This window comes from Apteryx mantelli, chromosome 26 (genome assembly GCF_036417845.1).
Source record: "Apteryx mantelli isolate bAptMan1 chromosome 26, bAptMan1.hap1, whole genome shotgun sequence".
Lineage (NCBI taxonomy): Eukaryota > Metazoa > Chordata > Aves > Apterygiformes > Apterygidae > Apteryx > Apteryx mantelli.
The window spans coordinates 3,539,571-3,556,268 of record NC_090003.1 but is presented as its reverse complement, the minus strand read 5'-3'; the positions used below and the strand labels follow the sequence as shown (position 1 = coordinate 3,556,268).

Below are 16,698 nucleotides of genomic sequence, written 5' to 3'. Positions count from 1 at the left end.
GGCGCCCTGCGGATGACGTCCTCGTGCGGCCCAATTGGAGGCCGCGCGGGTGGCCGTCGCGCATGCGCATTGGAGCGGCGCGTCCTCCGCGTGCGCTAGTGCTGTTGGCGGCGGTCGGGCGGTGTCATGTCGTGGCTCTTCGGGCTGAATCGCGGCACAGCCCCTGCCGGCGGGGGGGACGCGGCGGCGGGGGGCGGCGGCCTCTCCCTTCCGCCCTCTCCAGGCAGCGGCGGCGGCGCGACGCCGGGGGCCGGCGGCGCCGGAGACCGCCACGCGCCCAAGGACAAATGGAGCAACTTCGACCCCACGGGCCTGGAGCGGGCGGCCAAGGCGGCGCGGGAGCTGGACGCGTCCCGTGCGTGAGGGGCCGGCCGGGCCGGGCCGACGGGGGTCAGCCCCGTCGCTCGCGTTGTCTCACGGCCTGGCCGCGCTTGGCGCAGCGCTTCTCGGCAGGGTTCGCGGCCATTAGGAGGTTACTCGTGTGCCGGGAGGGCCGCCCCTTCTGAGAAGTTGGTGCCCGGGTAGGGCCGGGGCTGCTTGGGGCTCTCACAGCGCTCGCATAGGGTCGCTTCGTGGGGCATGCAGCCCGGGCTTTGAGCGGCCTGTGGGCACTGAGTGCAGCTGTTCCTGGGCACTGGCTTCCTCCTGCTCCTCATTTAGAGCCTGGGAAGGGGGAGGAAAGAATTGAAGCACTTTGTCAGCAGAGTTTAGCATGTTGACCTCAGGTCACAGGTGTGCAGAAAACATTTCTAAGCATCTGTCGACAGGGAAGGTTGAACATGTGGCTTCAGAGCTGTGCACTAGACAGTCTATGCTAGCATGAGATTGGATTGAGTAGTCTGAGAGGTTTCTTACTGGAGAAATAACTTAGTACTGTTGATAACTTCTTCCCACTGTCCATTTTAGGTCATGCAAAAGATGCTCTTAGTCTTGCCCAGATGCAAGAGCAGACCTTACAGCTGGAACAGCAAACAAAACTTAAGGTATGCTGTAACTCATAATTATTTGTGTCGCTATTCCAGTTCAGGCAATTGTCAGATTTGTGTGTAGGATAAATTGAAGCTTTATTTTCTAGCAACGTGGTGAGGGTGCTAAGTTTCTTGTTCTTGCATTTTTTGGTATGTGACTTTTCTTTAAAGTAATTCTGGAAGGTGAAGTGCTGCTGAGTTAACTTTTTCTCTGACATTTTATAACTTAATTTAGAACTTGTGTGTCATGAGTGATTTTGTAAATTCAAGAATGTCTTCAAGCTAGAATAAATTATCATATTATTTTCATGGAGTGATGAGGTTTTTTGCAGGTGTAAAATGGTTGGGAAGAAGATAGAAGTCTGTCCCTTTTATAAGGAAATTTGGGGCTTTTTTTTTGAAAATAAATCATATTTAATCATGAAATGGCTGATTATGAGCTTTCTGTCTTAAGATTATTTTTATTAGATCATGTTTTGGCCTTTTGGTGATGTGTGATCAATCTGCTTTGCAGGATATCACAGCAATTAAAAAAACACATTTCTTGGAATATAATTGTCACTAGCATTTCTCTATAGGATGGTGTACTGAGCTTATTTGCGATGACTATTTTCTTGTCATAATAGGAATATGAAGCTGCCATAGAACAACTGAAGAGTGAACAGATACGGGTACAAGCAGAAGAAAGACGAAAAACACTCAGTGAAGAAACAAAACAGCATCAAGCAGTAAGGAAATGAGGGGGAATCCAACTGATGAGTGATGTTGTTTGTCCCCTCCATTGTGGAAAGGGAAACAGTGCATTGATTAAGCTTTTCTACCTGGGGCAGCCATAAGCAGGAAGCCATTCACAGACTGACCCTGTTTTGTACCCTAGCTTTGTAATGGTGGACTTAATTTTCAGATAGGTACAGCTTTGTGGTGTCAAACTCGTGTTTCCAAATTCTGGAACACCTAAAGGGATATGTGATAACACTTATTCTTGTTGTGTGCTCCTTTAACTTCCCTTAAAGGAACTCAAAGGGAAGCGTTATCGAACATTCTGACACATACTTGTGCCTAAAGAGCTGATGGTATTAAAAGGTTGAAGACTGCTGGCTTATCAAGCATGTATGTTACCTGGGCAATGAAATCTCTCAGGTTATTTGGATTTCAGTCTTAACTAGGCTCTAAATTTCTATTTCTTTCAAGCTTGATCTTTCAGAAAGAACAAATTACCTTAAGACAAGATGTGATGCAAATCTGAGAGTTGTCAGAAGTTGTCTTTTGAGCAGTGTTGATGATTTTTGGTATGTTTTAGCCATCTGTATTGAGTTACTGAGGCAACGATAATACTGAAGTCAGGGAAATGCAAATTGACTTTTATTCTCATTGGTCGCATATGGTGACGTTTTACTTTGAGAGTACAGGAAAATATAGGGTTGATAAATCTAACTTGCAAAGATATGATGCCAGCTAAAAGTGCTTGGCTGGCACATGTTGCTTTTTAGCCCATTGGAGTTCAGACTTTGAACAGGGCTGGCTCAGGAAGTGGGCTTCATGGATATCTGATCTGTTTATGGATTAGCTCTTGAACTCTTGCAGTTTTGTAGGTCATCATTTGAAGTCAAAGCAAACTTGATCATGATTTACTTCTGAAGTGCCATGCTGTGAAGTACAGTTGTTGAGGAGATGACTTGCAAGCTGTTCTGCTGCGCCTGTATCTGGAATGGAGAATAACATCATCCATTGTCCAGAGTCCTCTCTGCTGATGGATTGGGGCCCTCAGATCACTTTCAGTGGAGTTTAGATGACATTGGTTTATTTGCCAGTTGCAGTGGAAAAACTGATGAAAGTAATTAACGAGGAACAAGAAAATCGATGAGAAAATTGAGGAGCTCAGTTGACAAGCAGCATATTTTGGCAATTCTGTTGTTTGCAATCGTGAGTCTAGGTACTACGTTTTAGAACATGAAAACATGGTTTTCCCAGTAAGGCTCTTTTTCTGGGTCAGGGAGCATTTGCTTTTTATTTTTATATCTGTGACACCTTAAAATGAGGTCAGAGTATGTAGATTTCTCAGCGTAGAGGAGTTTGTGGTGCTGACTGAGGATATTTTGCCTCAAACTAGGTCCTGTTTGTTTTCAAACCTTGTTTTTTGTTTTTTGTTTTTTTTGCTTTGTCTCTTTTCTTTTGCATGTTCCAAACATTATTGCCCTTAAGAGTAGGTTCTTTCCTAAACACTTAATATTCTGTTCTAAATACTTCTTTTTCTAAAGCGAGCCCAATATCAGGACAAATTGGCAAGACAGCGCTATGATGAACAGATGCGACAGCAGGTATGATAATATTGCTTTCATATATATATTTTTGCTTGGCTTCAGCACTTTTGGCCAGGCGAATCGAAGGACAGGGATAGGACAAAGCGGCTAAGGGCGTGGGATTTGGGGGTGTGAATCTGGGAGGCTGGGCAGAGAATAATGCATTTTAAGTTAGGCACTACTTTCTTGAAAGCATTTATAATACTTAAGCTTTACAAATACCTAGCTGACTGAGTTCTTACAACTTCAATAAATCTTCTGCTGTTGTCTCTGCCTATAGCAACTTGCTAATGAAGAGAATCTGAGGAAGCAGGAGGAATCTGTACAGAAGCAGGAAGCCATGAGGCGAGGTAAGTTACTAATTTTTCTTTAGCTGGTGACGAAGTGGATGGGCAGATCAGTCTCTGTAGTGATCTTTGAATTCTTGTCTGTATTGGCTAATGTTCCATCAGGAGCATGTGTTAATGCCATATTGGCAAACAGTAGGTAAATTTTAGTAGTACTAGAACTATCAATTGCTTGCAAAATCTTCTTTGGGACAGCATCTTACAGTCAACTAACTTTGCTTCTCGTCCTTACGTGCAGTCTATGTTCACTCTGCATGGTTACGTGTCCAGGGTCATTGTCCTTCATATCTGTAGCTTGTCATCTTTCCCCTCTGAAATGATGTACATGAGCCTAGTGGTTTTGTGGTTTTCCTTCTCTGTTGGTTTATCCCTTATTGTTTAGCTCTTCTCTGACTGAAGTTTCCCTCAGCAATTTTTGTGGTGGACTTCCAGAACTGAATGATGATTATTGTCTCGCACTGTGCTGTCTGGAGAAGGTCACATATTTGGTGTGCAGTCCCTCTGGGAACAGACAGGAAAAAAAATTCCTCACCCTGTGTTCTTTAGCATTGTGCTGGTTGACTGCCTTTTAGTGAGGGAGTGAATTATGATCTTGAAGGCTGTTGCTGTGTGACCATACACAGCTGTTGTGAAGCCAGATTGAGGCAGTACATCTCTTTCACCAACCTGCTACTTGGGATTAAGCCAGCCCAGAAGATTCTCATATTTTCTCTCTCTCTCTCTCTCTCTCTCTCTCTCTCTCAGCAACTGTAGAGCGAGAGATGGAGTTGCGGCACAAAAATGAAATGCTGCGCGTCGAGGCTGAGGCAAGAGCCCGAGCCAAGGCTGAGCGGGAGAATGCAGACATCATTCGGGAGCAGATTCGCTTGAAAGCTGCTGAACATCGTCAAACAGTGTTAGAGTCCCTCAAGTATGTGCAAGACAAGTGGAGGGTGTGGGTTGATTTGCTTCTTTTGCAGATTTCTCCCATCCTGTAGGAAACCTTACTGCTTATTCCTTTAAGCTCTGAGGAATGTGAAAAGTCAGTTTGGACACTCCTGTACCCTGAACAATAGGGGATATATTAAAAAACTGTATTTTTCAGTTGTCTTGTTACATTGTGGTCTGAATATGAACCAAAAAGATTTATAGAGATTATAGAATTGGATGCAAGGAGATATATTTTAGTCTTGGTCTTCCTAATAGATGACTTCTAGCCTTAAACTTATTAAGATGCAGACTCAGGCACTCTGAAATCTCTCACGTTCTCTCAGTTTCTGAACAAAGTGAAGAAAGGAATAAGCCAGTCTGTCTCCAAAGGGGTGGGCACTGAGATTTTTTAATTGTTAGTTTTAGGTCTTTTGAGGTTTTTGGATGAAAAGAGCTTTTGTATTAAAGACCTTTTGTTACCATTCAGACCTTTTACCATTAAAAAAAGATGTTGATATTGACTTAGTGCCAAATGCTTTTTTGGATTTAATCCCAGATCAGGTGAACACATCAGATGATGATAAATGTATTTGCCATGCTTGTTCATGTTTGGGTTCCTAGCTGAGCCCTCAGTTAGCTTTGACTGGCTCTCAAGGAGGTCATTAGAGAGTATAGACTGAGAGTATAGACTGAGAGTATAGACTGAGAGTATAGACTGAGAGTATAGACTGAGAGTATAGACTGATCTTGTAAATTGTTTCAATTCAGTCTTCAAAATTTCTCTTCTCCTGCTTGTCTTGCTGTTCTCTTACTCTAGGACAGCTGGGATGCTCTTCGGGGAAGGCTTCCGTGCTTTTGTAACAGATTGGGATAAAGTTACAGCCACGGTAAGACCGCGACAGGTATTGATAGCTTCCAGAAAGGTCTGTAAATGTGCATTAAGCTGACTCCTTGTTCTGTATAATGTTTTGCAACTTTATACAGAGTAAACCATGGCATGAATTTACTGCTCACTTGGTGCTCTCTGCAGTCCCCACTTAAGGAGATACTGTGCTTTATTCTGCTTAATTCTCATATTCTTTGTACAGGTAATTCCTTTGTCGTTGATCACATAAAAGTTCTGGCTCTGATCAACAACTTATGATGCCTCCAAGGACAAAACAATTATCATGTTTACAAATGCATTGTCTGAAAGCTTGCCATCTATTACTAATAGTACATGTGGATTCTGTGGAAAAAGGAAATGAGTCTTTTTCCCCAGATTATTTTTATCTCCTAGCATTCTTTTTCACAGTTGCTGTAGAACTTGCTATTTCTTCTGTCTGTAGGGGAGCAGGCTTTTATCTAATAGCCAGTTAGAGATAAATGCAGCTAATTCAAAAGTTTTGCACTTTTTTTTTTTTTAAACTTTGAGATCTTGAATTCCATTTCCATAGCTAACTAAGCTATGAGCTGGCAGCTTTTCATTTAGCTTTTCGTATTGATTGATGTACATGGTAGTTTAAAACTCCAATTGCTTTTTCATGATGCATGAATGTCTGTTTATAGCTAAACAGAGAGCATTATGTAGTGTTTAGTGTTGTTGATACTGGACTTCTTTGCCAGTACTGCTTTTTGGAAGCAGAAAATCTCCACTTCCCCCCAATGTCTTTTGTACCTTTGCAATCAAACTACAAATTGGAGATGCCTTTTTAGGGATATTAGGAAAAGTGTATTGGAGATGTGTAATATTTGATCTGGTGGACACAAAAGGGGCTTATTTCCTCTAGATAAAAGAGAGAGAGAGAAAATGACATGTTTTTTTTCATCTTGCCTGGAGAATTTGGGTGATTGCTATGCAGCAATTGCTGTGTAATCTTCAGTAGCTTGAACATCTAGGCTTTTGCCTCTTCCCTAGTGGGAGTTCTCACTAAATCTGCATTCAGAATTCCCATATTTAGCCTAAACCTTTTTCTTCTTGAGCTTCATCCCATTAATTTATGAGCAAGCACCACTAGGGAGTAATCAGCATATAAATGGTAAATGTTGATCACAAGAGATAGCATTCTATCATTAGAACAAGGAACAGAGAATAATGTAAGACTTCCTGGCTAACTGTTGAGAGGAAAGTTTTCTTCCCTTTTCGTTGTGTAGTAAGAATATAAATGCTTCTTATTAAAGTGAATAACACTGTTAAGCCTGGCAATGGCAAGTGATTTCTTCTTCTCTCCTTGCCTCACCTGCCATATTTTTGGTGTTGTCTGGTGACTCCGCATGTCCACTTCGTTGGAAAAATAACATTTTACATTGCTCTAGAAATTTTTCTTATGGTTTAGCTTTCCAAACGCAAGCTTATGATGCAACTAGGTGGTGGGCTACTGCAAAGCCCAATTCCCATTTGGATGGAAACTGTTGGGTTTAGTGGTCTCTGGGTCAAGACTTGATGTTAACTGAAAGCATATCCAACATCATGATACCAAGAAAAGCCATGTTTTTTCCTCCCATGTATTTCCACCATGTTCTTGATTCCTCTGACCTTCTATATTCAAGTAGAAATACATATCCAGTAAGGCTCAGAGAAGGATGAATGAACTGTATGTCCATCATGTGCATGTTATAAAAATACAGCCTTGAGACCTTTGTGGTCAAGGCTGAGGCTTCCACTTGTCTTTCGTCATTTGTTCATGTTCTAGTGGCTTTCAGAACTAGTGGCTGTTCAACAGATGGTGCCCTTGGTTATCAGGGTTTCATTGCTGAAACAATTTTTATGTTGCTGTTACCTTTAACAGTTCAGTGGGGCGGTAGAAAATTGTGTTGGACTTAACATTTGGCTCATTTGACAAGATAACGGGAGGAAGCTTATTTGTAAGGAAGGACACAAATGAGGGTCATATGTGATTCACCCTATATCCTGCTGATAGTGCAGTGGTTATTGCTAATGTTAATTTAAGCCTTTTGGGACACAGTGCAACTGTATATTTGAGACAGCAGGTGGCATGGCTGATGCTAATGGTAGAGAATTGCCCGAATGCAGTAATACGTACTTAAGATTAAGACCCTGTTCTTGGCCAGATTACAGGAATGGTAGGTTCCCTTTTCAGAGGTTTAATTTTAGGTATTACTACTTTTTATTTGTGAAGGAGAGTGAATCTTTGGTGTAAAATTAGTAATACTTAGAGCATAAGAGCAAACCTTCTTTAAATCTGTCCTAACAGTTGATAGTGTTACGGTTACTTTACTCAAAGAGCATAATTTGTATGGAGTGAGCAAAGCTGAATTTCCTTGCCACACAGAAGAAACAGAATAGATGCAAGATGTTGGTGTTTTTAAAGTCTCTTGTGTACTTCTGTATACTTCTTTCTAACAGTGAGTGGTGCCACAGCCCTTATCATTAAACCCTGGGCTGGAAATCTGTAGAGGACTAACCTGCTGCATATTTTTTTCAGAGGATTTCTGCTGAGCAGATTAGGGTTTGTTCCTGCCTTCCTACATACATCATACAATGCTATTGCTTATCATAGAAAGTGATCTGCCACAAGCTGACTGTCACCTCTCTGTGATCAGGAATTTTCTAGGGTACCATTTTCTCCTTTAAGGGAGCATTCCTAGTCTCTGGAGCTTGAGCAGCCCTGCAGGACATGACTTAAAACTTGCTTTGCTTCTTATCTCACTGCTGTATATCTACTTCAGTGATGTTCTGGTAGCTGTAGTGTTGAAGCTTATTTAGAAAACTCTATTTTGCTCCAGTAGTGTTACACATAATCATGTTCAACCATTTGATCTCCATCTCTGAAAGTCTTGACAACTGTATAGAGCAGTACTTAGTGCCTCTGCAGTGCAGAGCAATTGGGAAGATGTGTGCAGAGGCCACTCACTTGAGAAGCAGTAAAAGGAAGCAGTTGAGAGCTTCAAGCCTAGGACTTGTCTGTTCAAAAGACCCTCCAGTGTATTTGTATGGTCCTATACATATGTATTGTTAAGGGGTTAACATTTGCCAAGGTTCATCTTGAAACAGAATCTGAAGCAATTCTTAGATGAAGTGTATTTTGAATCTGTGCGTGCGCTTTCAGTATCAAATGTGTGGCTATCATCTGTGTGGGTGTGGACAGGCTGGAAGACTAGAGAGCATTACAGAACTGTTACATTTGCTAAATAAGTTGATTAAAAGTTGGTCCAACCTCTTTGCACAGGAGAAAAGAGCACAGCAATTGCTTCTTGTTGACATAAAGTTTTTGTCTCTGCATACTGCTTACAGGGAAGCTTTACGATGTGAAGATATTTTTAGTTAGCATGGCTTGTTAAAATGGACGCTTTACTTCAAATCAGTCCCCAGCATCTGATCTACCCTCCAGTTTTATACACAGATGCTGATACAAAAGACACATTGCCCGAGTGCACCAGGGAGAGAAGACATTGTGGATCCTTTTGTAATCTGTAGGCTGCACTTGGAATGTCTGCAATATTGAGATCCGTTGGAAAATTAGTGCCTGGTGCTTTTAGCTTCCTAGTCTCTTGGCCCAGATACCAGTGTCCTGCATTATGGTCATCTTTGCCTCTGATAAGCTATTCTCTTGTGATTTTGGCACATTTAGCATATATGTGTGTGTGTGTGTATGTATATGTGTGTGTGTGTGTGTGTATATATATATATATATATATATATATATATATAAAATATATATATATAAAAAAAACTTGGAAAGGAGATCATATAGCCAGATCTTTTTATATTATCAGCTGCTTGGAGAAATGCTGTAACATTGACTGTAAGGTAAGAATTAGCCAGTTATTTTAGGGTTCCTCTAACTTAGCCCTGGATTTTCAGCTCTTCCTGTCTACTATAAAGGTTACTCTCTTCCTACCTCATCCTGTCCATGAGACCCCCAGTGGAATTAGCTTTGCTTATTGGCCACAGACTCCTGCCTTTGCTGGACGCTTGGTGATACATAGGCACCATAACCAGTTTGATTTGTGGAGCTGGCATAGTGATTGGGTTCTCTCTTCTGGGAATGTAAGTGTCAAGTAATTTTCATGTTTTGATACATGGCTGTCAGTCTTAAAGCTGTATTTGGTCATGTCTTGTATCATGGATAAAAGTGAAGTCCAAAAGTCTGGTTTACTTATGTCTGACTGCTTTGACCTGATGTATCAACCTGTATTAGCGACTTAGCAACTTAGTACTGGATGCTGCCATAGTGTCTGCCATGTGTTAAAGCAGATGGTGTTAAGCATGCATGAGAACATATGTCATGGTACCTTCTTTTTAGAGGGAGGTTGCTAAAATGTGGGCAGTCTCTTATGGTGTTTTATTTCTAAAGCCTCTCTAAACTGATATGAATCAAGTGTGGAGGTCTTATTTTTTTGCGTTTTTAGAACTCGCAATTGTGAACCCTTCATGTTTCCATCCAAAGCCAAGGTGATGTCACGTACTTAGAGTGAAGCCAAACAGATGGTGTCTTATGTTTTATTGGTGTCTCATGGTTTATTGAACAATGCCATCCTTGTTGTCCCTAAGGTTTTGACCTTGTTCTGTGCTTGTAGTAAAAGACTGCTCACTTTAAAAGCAGTTGATGCAACTTGCTCTCTGTCTGTCTGATGTTGCTCTGATATGAATTTTTAGCATCTAGCTGTAAGCTGAACACAGCAAATTACTTGCACTCAGAACTGTGGAACAGTTGGCTTCTTACCAAGCACCTCTCAGTTTAATAGTGACCTTTTCCTTAAAGGTGATGAAGTACTAAATACAGTATGTAATTACAGTAATGCCCTCTTGATGTATTTTCAGGTGAATAGGATTTTTCGACAAAGCAACTGACTCACTTGCATATGTTCAGACAGATGGAACTGGAGGCTTATGCCTGTACACCTTAACTAAAGGTTTATAAAAGGTATCAGTGCTTTCAGTCTCTGGGAATAAGAATTAATGAGAATTGCCTATACATGCTAAAGACTTCTTGGAAGTCTTGCTTCCTAATCCTACCTATTCTGAGATGTTATTCTTGCTACCTCCTAGAATGCCTTTATCATTGTCAGTGCAGCTCCTTGCCTATGCTGACAGCTGGCTAGTGTGCAAAAAGCTGCCTGCAGGGTTGCCTGGTTTAGTATGAACCAACTTAGTGCTGAACTGAGCAGCAACCATAAGCCATAGAGAAGTCTGGAGTCTTTCTGCTTCACTGGCAAATTGATGGGAATGTCTCATGTTCTGAGGGTTCTGAAAGAACAGTCTTTAATGCAGTGGATGGTAATTCCCCTCGTGGTTTTAGCTTTGAAGCTTCTTTTCAGTACCTGTTTTTCTGTTGTGTGAGGTCTGACATCTCTGTTCTCCTCTGGCAGGTGTATCCTGGCTAGCACTTTTCTATTCCCTACTCTATACTGGGAGGTTTCAGCCTCTGCTGTCACCACAGCAGTTCTTTGCTCTATCTCCTTTTCAAAGTGAGGTTTAGGAATCACTTCTTAATTAGAGCAGTTCTGGTGTGACGTGATTCCCAGGACCATCTCTGCCTTCACTTGCTTGTGCTCCTGTCACAATGATTTCTCTGAAGGCTGTGTGCTTCTGATGGTTATCTGATGTGTTATGACACTTATCTAATTGCACATCCTGATTAATTTGGTCACTTATACTGACTTCATGCCCTCATCAGGGAGGGTGAGTAAATATACTACAGCTGTGTTTCTAGAAGACTCTTCCTCCCATTCTCAAACTTGTGAAGTTTGAGAGCACAGACAGTATTTAAACAGTCAATTAATCAAATGTCTGCAGACAGCTTTTGGATATGTCTCTTTTCTAGAACCAAAGTGAATGTTCTTGAATCTGAACAGATAGTGGCAGAAGGGAATGTGTAACTCCCAGGTTTTAGTTCACAGGGCTGAAATGGGCGTACTGTGCTCGGTTCTGAACCATGGTGTTCTGGCTACAAGAATTCTGCTGAAACACTTCTATGCCCTAGCTGTCCCCATTTCACTATGCTACTGAACTGCCCTGATTAGCACTCGGCAGGAAGAAGTCCCACAGAATGAGAACCGAGCTGCTGTGAATCCACTCAAGTATAGCATTCATTGTCGTCCAGATTCCACAGAACTTGTGGATATTGGAGATGAGCAGCATTTACCTGAGATTCAGTATGTTACTTGTTTAGCCTTTGGCATGAAAAGTGAACAGGCATCTAAAGATGGAAGAATAGTGTTTAGAGCATCCTGACCTTTAAGAGTGCTCTTACTTTTAGGCATTGTACTGTCTGAACAGTCCTGTGATCCTAAACGCTGTTCCCACTGCCCGTTGATTGTGGTGATGGTTGTGTTCATTGTTTGAAATACCATTCCCATTGATTCATTCCTTCCTCCCCCCACACAATGGTTTTTGGAGAATAGTAATAGTATAAGGGTGTTTCGGCTTTGTACAAACATTAATATATTCCAAAAATTCTAGTGTAAAGTGCTATATTAGTATTACAGTCACATATATAGTATTATGGGTGTTTGCGTAAGGGATGTAGGCTTACTCCATAAGACAGTCCTAGTACTGAGCTGAACTCTGCCTTACTGATACCAATATATATCTGTGTTGCTGCGCGGTAAGTGTTAATACCTGTGTATGAATATTTCCTGAAGTTTGCTACTGGTGGTTTTGGTATATTGAGCACAGGAAAAGGAGAAATGCAAAGCTGATCTATATTCAAAGCTGCTCAAGTGAGGCAGAGTGAATGGCTATGGCTCAAAATGTGCATGCAATGAATATTCAACCTTTCTTGATCTTACTTCTTTTCTCTCTCTCACTTTTTTTGCTAGCCTAATGGTTTCTGTAGTCACATTTCACATGCTTTTCCTGCCTGTGTTCTGACAGGTGATTTGCATATATTTGTTCAGAAATCTGCCTGTTGGTGGCAGCCATAATTCAGGTGTTTGTCATGGCATTTTTAGTTCAGCATGTGTTTTCTTGTCTGGCAGACAGCACTCAGTTTTTATGAACTTATTCTTAACTGCCTGCACAGAACACGTTTAAAAAGAACACTTTCCAAATGTGCTTTTGTTCATAACTCTGGAAGCCAAAGCCTCACCATTACAGGAGACGCTGTTTTCTCATATGAGGCTTATACCTCCAGTTTGTAGCAAATGGCAATAGCTATTTGTATTAATAAGTATTTTACTTAGCTAAAAGTCTGAAAAGCCACATATGTTTTAAGCAAGGAGTACAGAGAGAACATGCTTCTGGTTACATAACTATATGTATTGCTTGTGCTTCCTCTCCCTTTCACACTGCAAAATGCCAGAGCCTTAAATGCCCTGTGATTAGGGTCTGTGTGATCTTTGCTGTGAAGATAGGGTTAAAATGTCTTACAGAAACAATCCCATTGGTCAGCATTTGCCCTGAACCTTACTTCTCTGCCACAGAGCATGCCACATGCTGTAGCATATCATTGTTCTAGCGTTGTCTGGCCAAGAGTTTTTTCCTAATCCTCCCACCTTTTCTTTGCAGGTGGCAGGCCTGACGCTGCTAGCAGTAGGCGTTTACTCTGCCAAGAATGCTACTGCAGTAGCAGGGCGATACATAGAAGCACGTCTGGGCAAACCTTCCCTGGTGAGAGAGACGTCACGCATTACTGTGCTGGAGGCACTGAAGCACCCTATTAAGGTAAATTTTATCGTTGTTTTGTGTTTCTCTCAGCCATGAGGATGCAAAATTCCTTTTGCTGCTCTGTGTATCAGGCAGTGAGCTGTCCGTGGGTCTGTTAATAAATCTACTGTTAGAGACTGCATAGGCAGGCTGACCTCACTGTGATTTTTATATGGACCTTTTGTCCAGGTGAGTTGTTAAGTCTGTGGTTGGTTTCTACATGTTAGTGATTGAATTTATCCTCTCTAGGTTGGTAAGCGTCTTACCAGCAAGGCTCAGGATGCTCTTGAAGGAGTTGTTCTCAGTGTGAGTATTTTATTTTGTTGTCTTGGTCTGTGAAGGACTTCTTTGGAATCTAAATATGAAAGGCTGTCATCTTATTTTCACTTCTAATGCTGTAATTCCAGTAATTCTGGAGACATAGCATGCTTGGGGCACTGAGACTATAAATAAGCTCCTGTGTTCAGTGTGGCATACATTAAACACTCTAACCTTTTGATCTTTCTGTGCAAAACAGTTGAAAGTCTTTGTTCAGTGCTTGCCCCGCTGCAGTTTTTCTCTGTAGCCAGCATGTTAGTATGCAGAGTTCCACTTGTCTCATCTGATCTGTGAAATATTACTGAATCCAGATCTAGTTCTAGGCCAAAAAGCCTAAGGAGCATATTCATTTACCGATCTTGTGAATGGTCCTTAACTCAGTAATTAATGCTGCTTCTGTATATTTGCTTCTGAATTTGATTCCTTGATATCAGAGAAATTTAAATACTTTGTGGGGCTGTTAAGAGAAAATGCTCCTGCAGTAATAGCTTTCTCCCAGTGACTCTACAAATGCAGGAATAAGTATGAGCATGAATGTTTATCGCTTACTTGCATGAAAGAGTTAGTATTGTTAAGAGTTGCTTCTGGTTTGGTATATCCCTCCTACAGCATTCAATATGAAGTGACAATTTAACTGCCATAGCTGTTATCGGTCCTTGCAGTAGTTATTGCAATGCTTCCTGGCTTAATCTGAAAGCATCGCACTCAAGCGGACAGAACTTGATATTGAGTAAATCCTGACATAGAAAGCAAAATGACTCTGGTCCAAAGCAATAAGCAGCTGAAATTAAGGCTTAAAAGCTTGAGACTGTGGGAGTCTTGCCTACCTCTTGCTGATAACTGATCTGTGAAGCTGATAGAGGCAGGTCTCTTGGTACTTCTGTTCCTTAAGTGTAACTCTTTTCTTGCAGCCCAAGTTGGAAGCACGTGTGAGAGACATTGCCATAGCAACAAGAAATACAAAAAAGAACAAAAGTCTATACAGGAATATTCTTATGTATGGTCCCCCTGGCACTGGAAAGACGCTCTTTGCCAAGGTAAAACCCTGCCAAGGTTCTGACAGCCTGCATGTTACCGAGTGCTCTGAAAACTACAGACTTCTAAGCATCCCTCTCCAGTCTGAAATCTATTCCTGTAGTATTGCCTAACCTCTGTGTACTTGTGTGTCTGTTTTGGGAAGGGAGGAGAGGGCATCCACCTGCTCCAGCTCTGAAGTAATACAGTGACTTGGATTTTAGTGCTAAGCCTGAGCAGAAGAGCTGTTCCCTCTGAAAAAGCCACTTGGCAACTGTGACTTGTCTAAACAGGGGCTTTTCTGCTGTCACTTATAAATCCACAAGTGAAGGAGCAGGGGAGGGATATCAATATGGCTTCACTGTGCATGTTCTCTACCAGGTTGTTTTTGCATGGATTTGGATCAGGATTTGACTTTGACTGTTTACCAGTGGCAGTTTTGATGTGCTAATGAAATATGAATTTTGCTCCTCTGTCAGTACATTAAACCCATACACTGCAACACTTTTTGCTGTCAGCTCTGACAATATGCTAGACAAAAATTCTGTTCCTTACTTTTTGTTCACCTCTCTGTCCATCTTTTCACTGCTCCAATATTTAGCCATCTCCACTGCTACTTAGTTCAGATTTCTAAAGCCAGTAGAAAGGAGTACAACTGGGATATGGCAACAGCAGCATTAAGGGGGGGGGAAGGAAGAAGCGTAAGAGTTGAGAGAAGGGGTTGGCAGTGAAGGAAGAGGAAGAAGCTTATTAACAATCTATAAGTTATTTCTCAACACCTTTCCGGATAGCATAGAAACTGCAAGGAGATGGTGTTGGTAGCTGTAAAAGATTGGTGGAGGTCAGAAGGAAGGTGGATATAAGAATGAGGGAAGGCCTGGGTACATCAGACCTGTGTGCTGTAAGGGTGGAGGAGAAATACTACACCGAGAAGCTGACCTTTTTTTTTTTTTTTTTTTTTTTTTGAGCTGTAACTTGTGTGCTTGGGTTAATGGAAGTGACAATACAGTTTCTCTGGGACCTTTCTATTACTACTGTTCCAAAAAGGCAATGTGTCATAGTGTGATGACCTTCTTTGACTCCTGCAGGGCAAAGCCATATGGGTCTGTGGTGGTAAGCAGTAGTGCTGTCTGACAGGATTCTTGAGGCAGATGTAAACACACTTGGATGTACCTGTCAGCGCTCCCAGCATTGTTGGACTGATGCAAAACACTAAACATTAGCAGCAGTAGCTGGGTGGTCTTAATGGACAGAGCAGAGCTTTTTTCCTGCCTCCTGCTGTACGGCGGACAATTGGTTGGGGTTCAGCTAAGCATGTTTTGCTGGGGCTGTTGCTTCTCTGCATGGGTTGGCTTGTTTTAACCTTCAGATGACTTTTCTTTATTCAGCAGAATTGGACAGCCAGGTCTGGACCAGCTGATGTTGTGTTAGCTGAGCCTGCTGTCTGTCACCATGGCAGGGCTCAATTAGTGACTGTTTGTGAACCATTTTCTGAAATGGAAGAGAGTGATATCTTTCTGCTTTTCATAAGAGGGATTCAAGTCCCAGCCAATCCTGCTTTTTTGCATACATGTGCAGTTGTGGGCTAATGCACTGTTGAGATATTACATTGAGATGGAGAGCAGGTTTAAACTGGGAACTTAGTTACAATGCTACATAGCCCTTGGTAGAGGATTTCAGGCAGAAGTAGAGGGAGAGTTTGTCAAGGCTGTAGTTTTGCCTTGCAATGATATAGCAGCCAGAGCAAACTGTGATCAGTGCAAGCCATAGGCTCTTTTGATATGCTTGGTTAACCTTGACTACATCCTGTCAAACTCGCTTTATGGATAGGTTTGTGTTTTGTGACCTGGTGAAAAAGCATAGAGGGTTTTTTTTGTTTTGTTTTGTTTTTTTTAACCTGTAGGCTTAAGGGAGATATTCCCTGTATATCCCAGAAGCTTTCTCAAAACCCTTTGTTTAGCAGCTACCAGACTAATGAGTTGCGGCAAGCTTTAAAAACAAAGGGAAAGTTCTGTTGTTTCGTCTGAATACTCAACAAGTTCACTGAGCATTTAAAATCAGGCTTTTAACTCTTTTTTTTAAATGAATAAAACTTTTTCTCAGCTGTATTAGTTTAACATCGAGTTGAGAATAGAACCCTGTTCTGCTACACAGAGGAAAGAAGTTAGAAACTAGACCATGAAGAAGAGGGTGGAAGAAATACACAACACAAGTTACAGATGACAGACTAAGCACTCTCAGACAGTGCCTTC

The 16,698-nt window shown here is 41.7% G+C and overlaps 1 protein-coding gene across 1 annotated transcript in view; it reads left to right on the top strand.

Moving 5' to 3' along the window:
• Positions 1 to 62: 62 nt before the first annotated feature.
• Positions 63 to 16,698, top strand: part of LOC106493083 (ATPase family AAA domain containing 3A) — a 33,696-nt gene continuing 17,060 nt past the window's right edge. The window contains exons 1-10 of the mRNA XM_067310841.1: positions 63 to 355; positions 907 to 983; positions 1,595 to 1,696; positions 3,227 to 3,286; positions 3,549 to 3,618; positions 4,360 to 4,525; positions 5,342 to 5,411; positions 12,977 to 13,132; positions 13,364 to 13,420; positions 14,344 to 14,469. Of these exons, the coding sequence (XP_067166942.1) occupies positions 127 to 355; positions 907 to 983; positions 1,595 to 1,696; positions 3,227 to 3,286; positions 3,549 to 3,618; positions 4,360 to 4,525; positions 5,342 to 5,411; positions 12,977 to 13,132; positions 13,364 to 13,420; positions 14,344 to 14,469 (1,113 nt within the window). The 5' untranslated portion in view covers positions 63 to 126. The remainder of the gene's footprint in view (positions 356 to 906; positions 984 to 1,594; positions 1,697 to 3,226; positions 3,287 to 3,548; positions 3,619 to 4,359; positions 4,526 to 5,341; positions 5,412 to 12,976; positions 13,133 to 13,363; positions 13,421 to 14,343; positions 14,470 to 16,698) is intronic.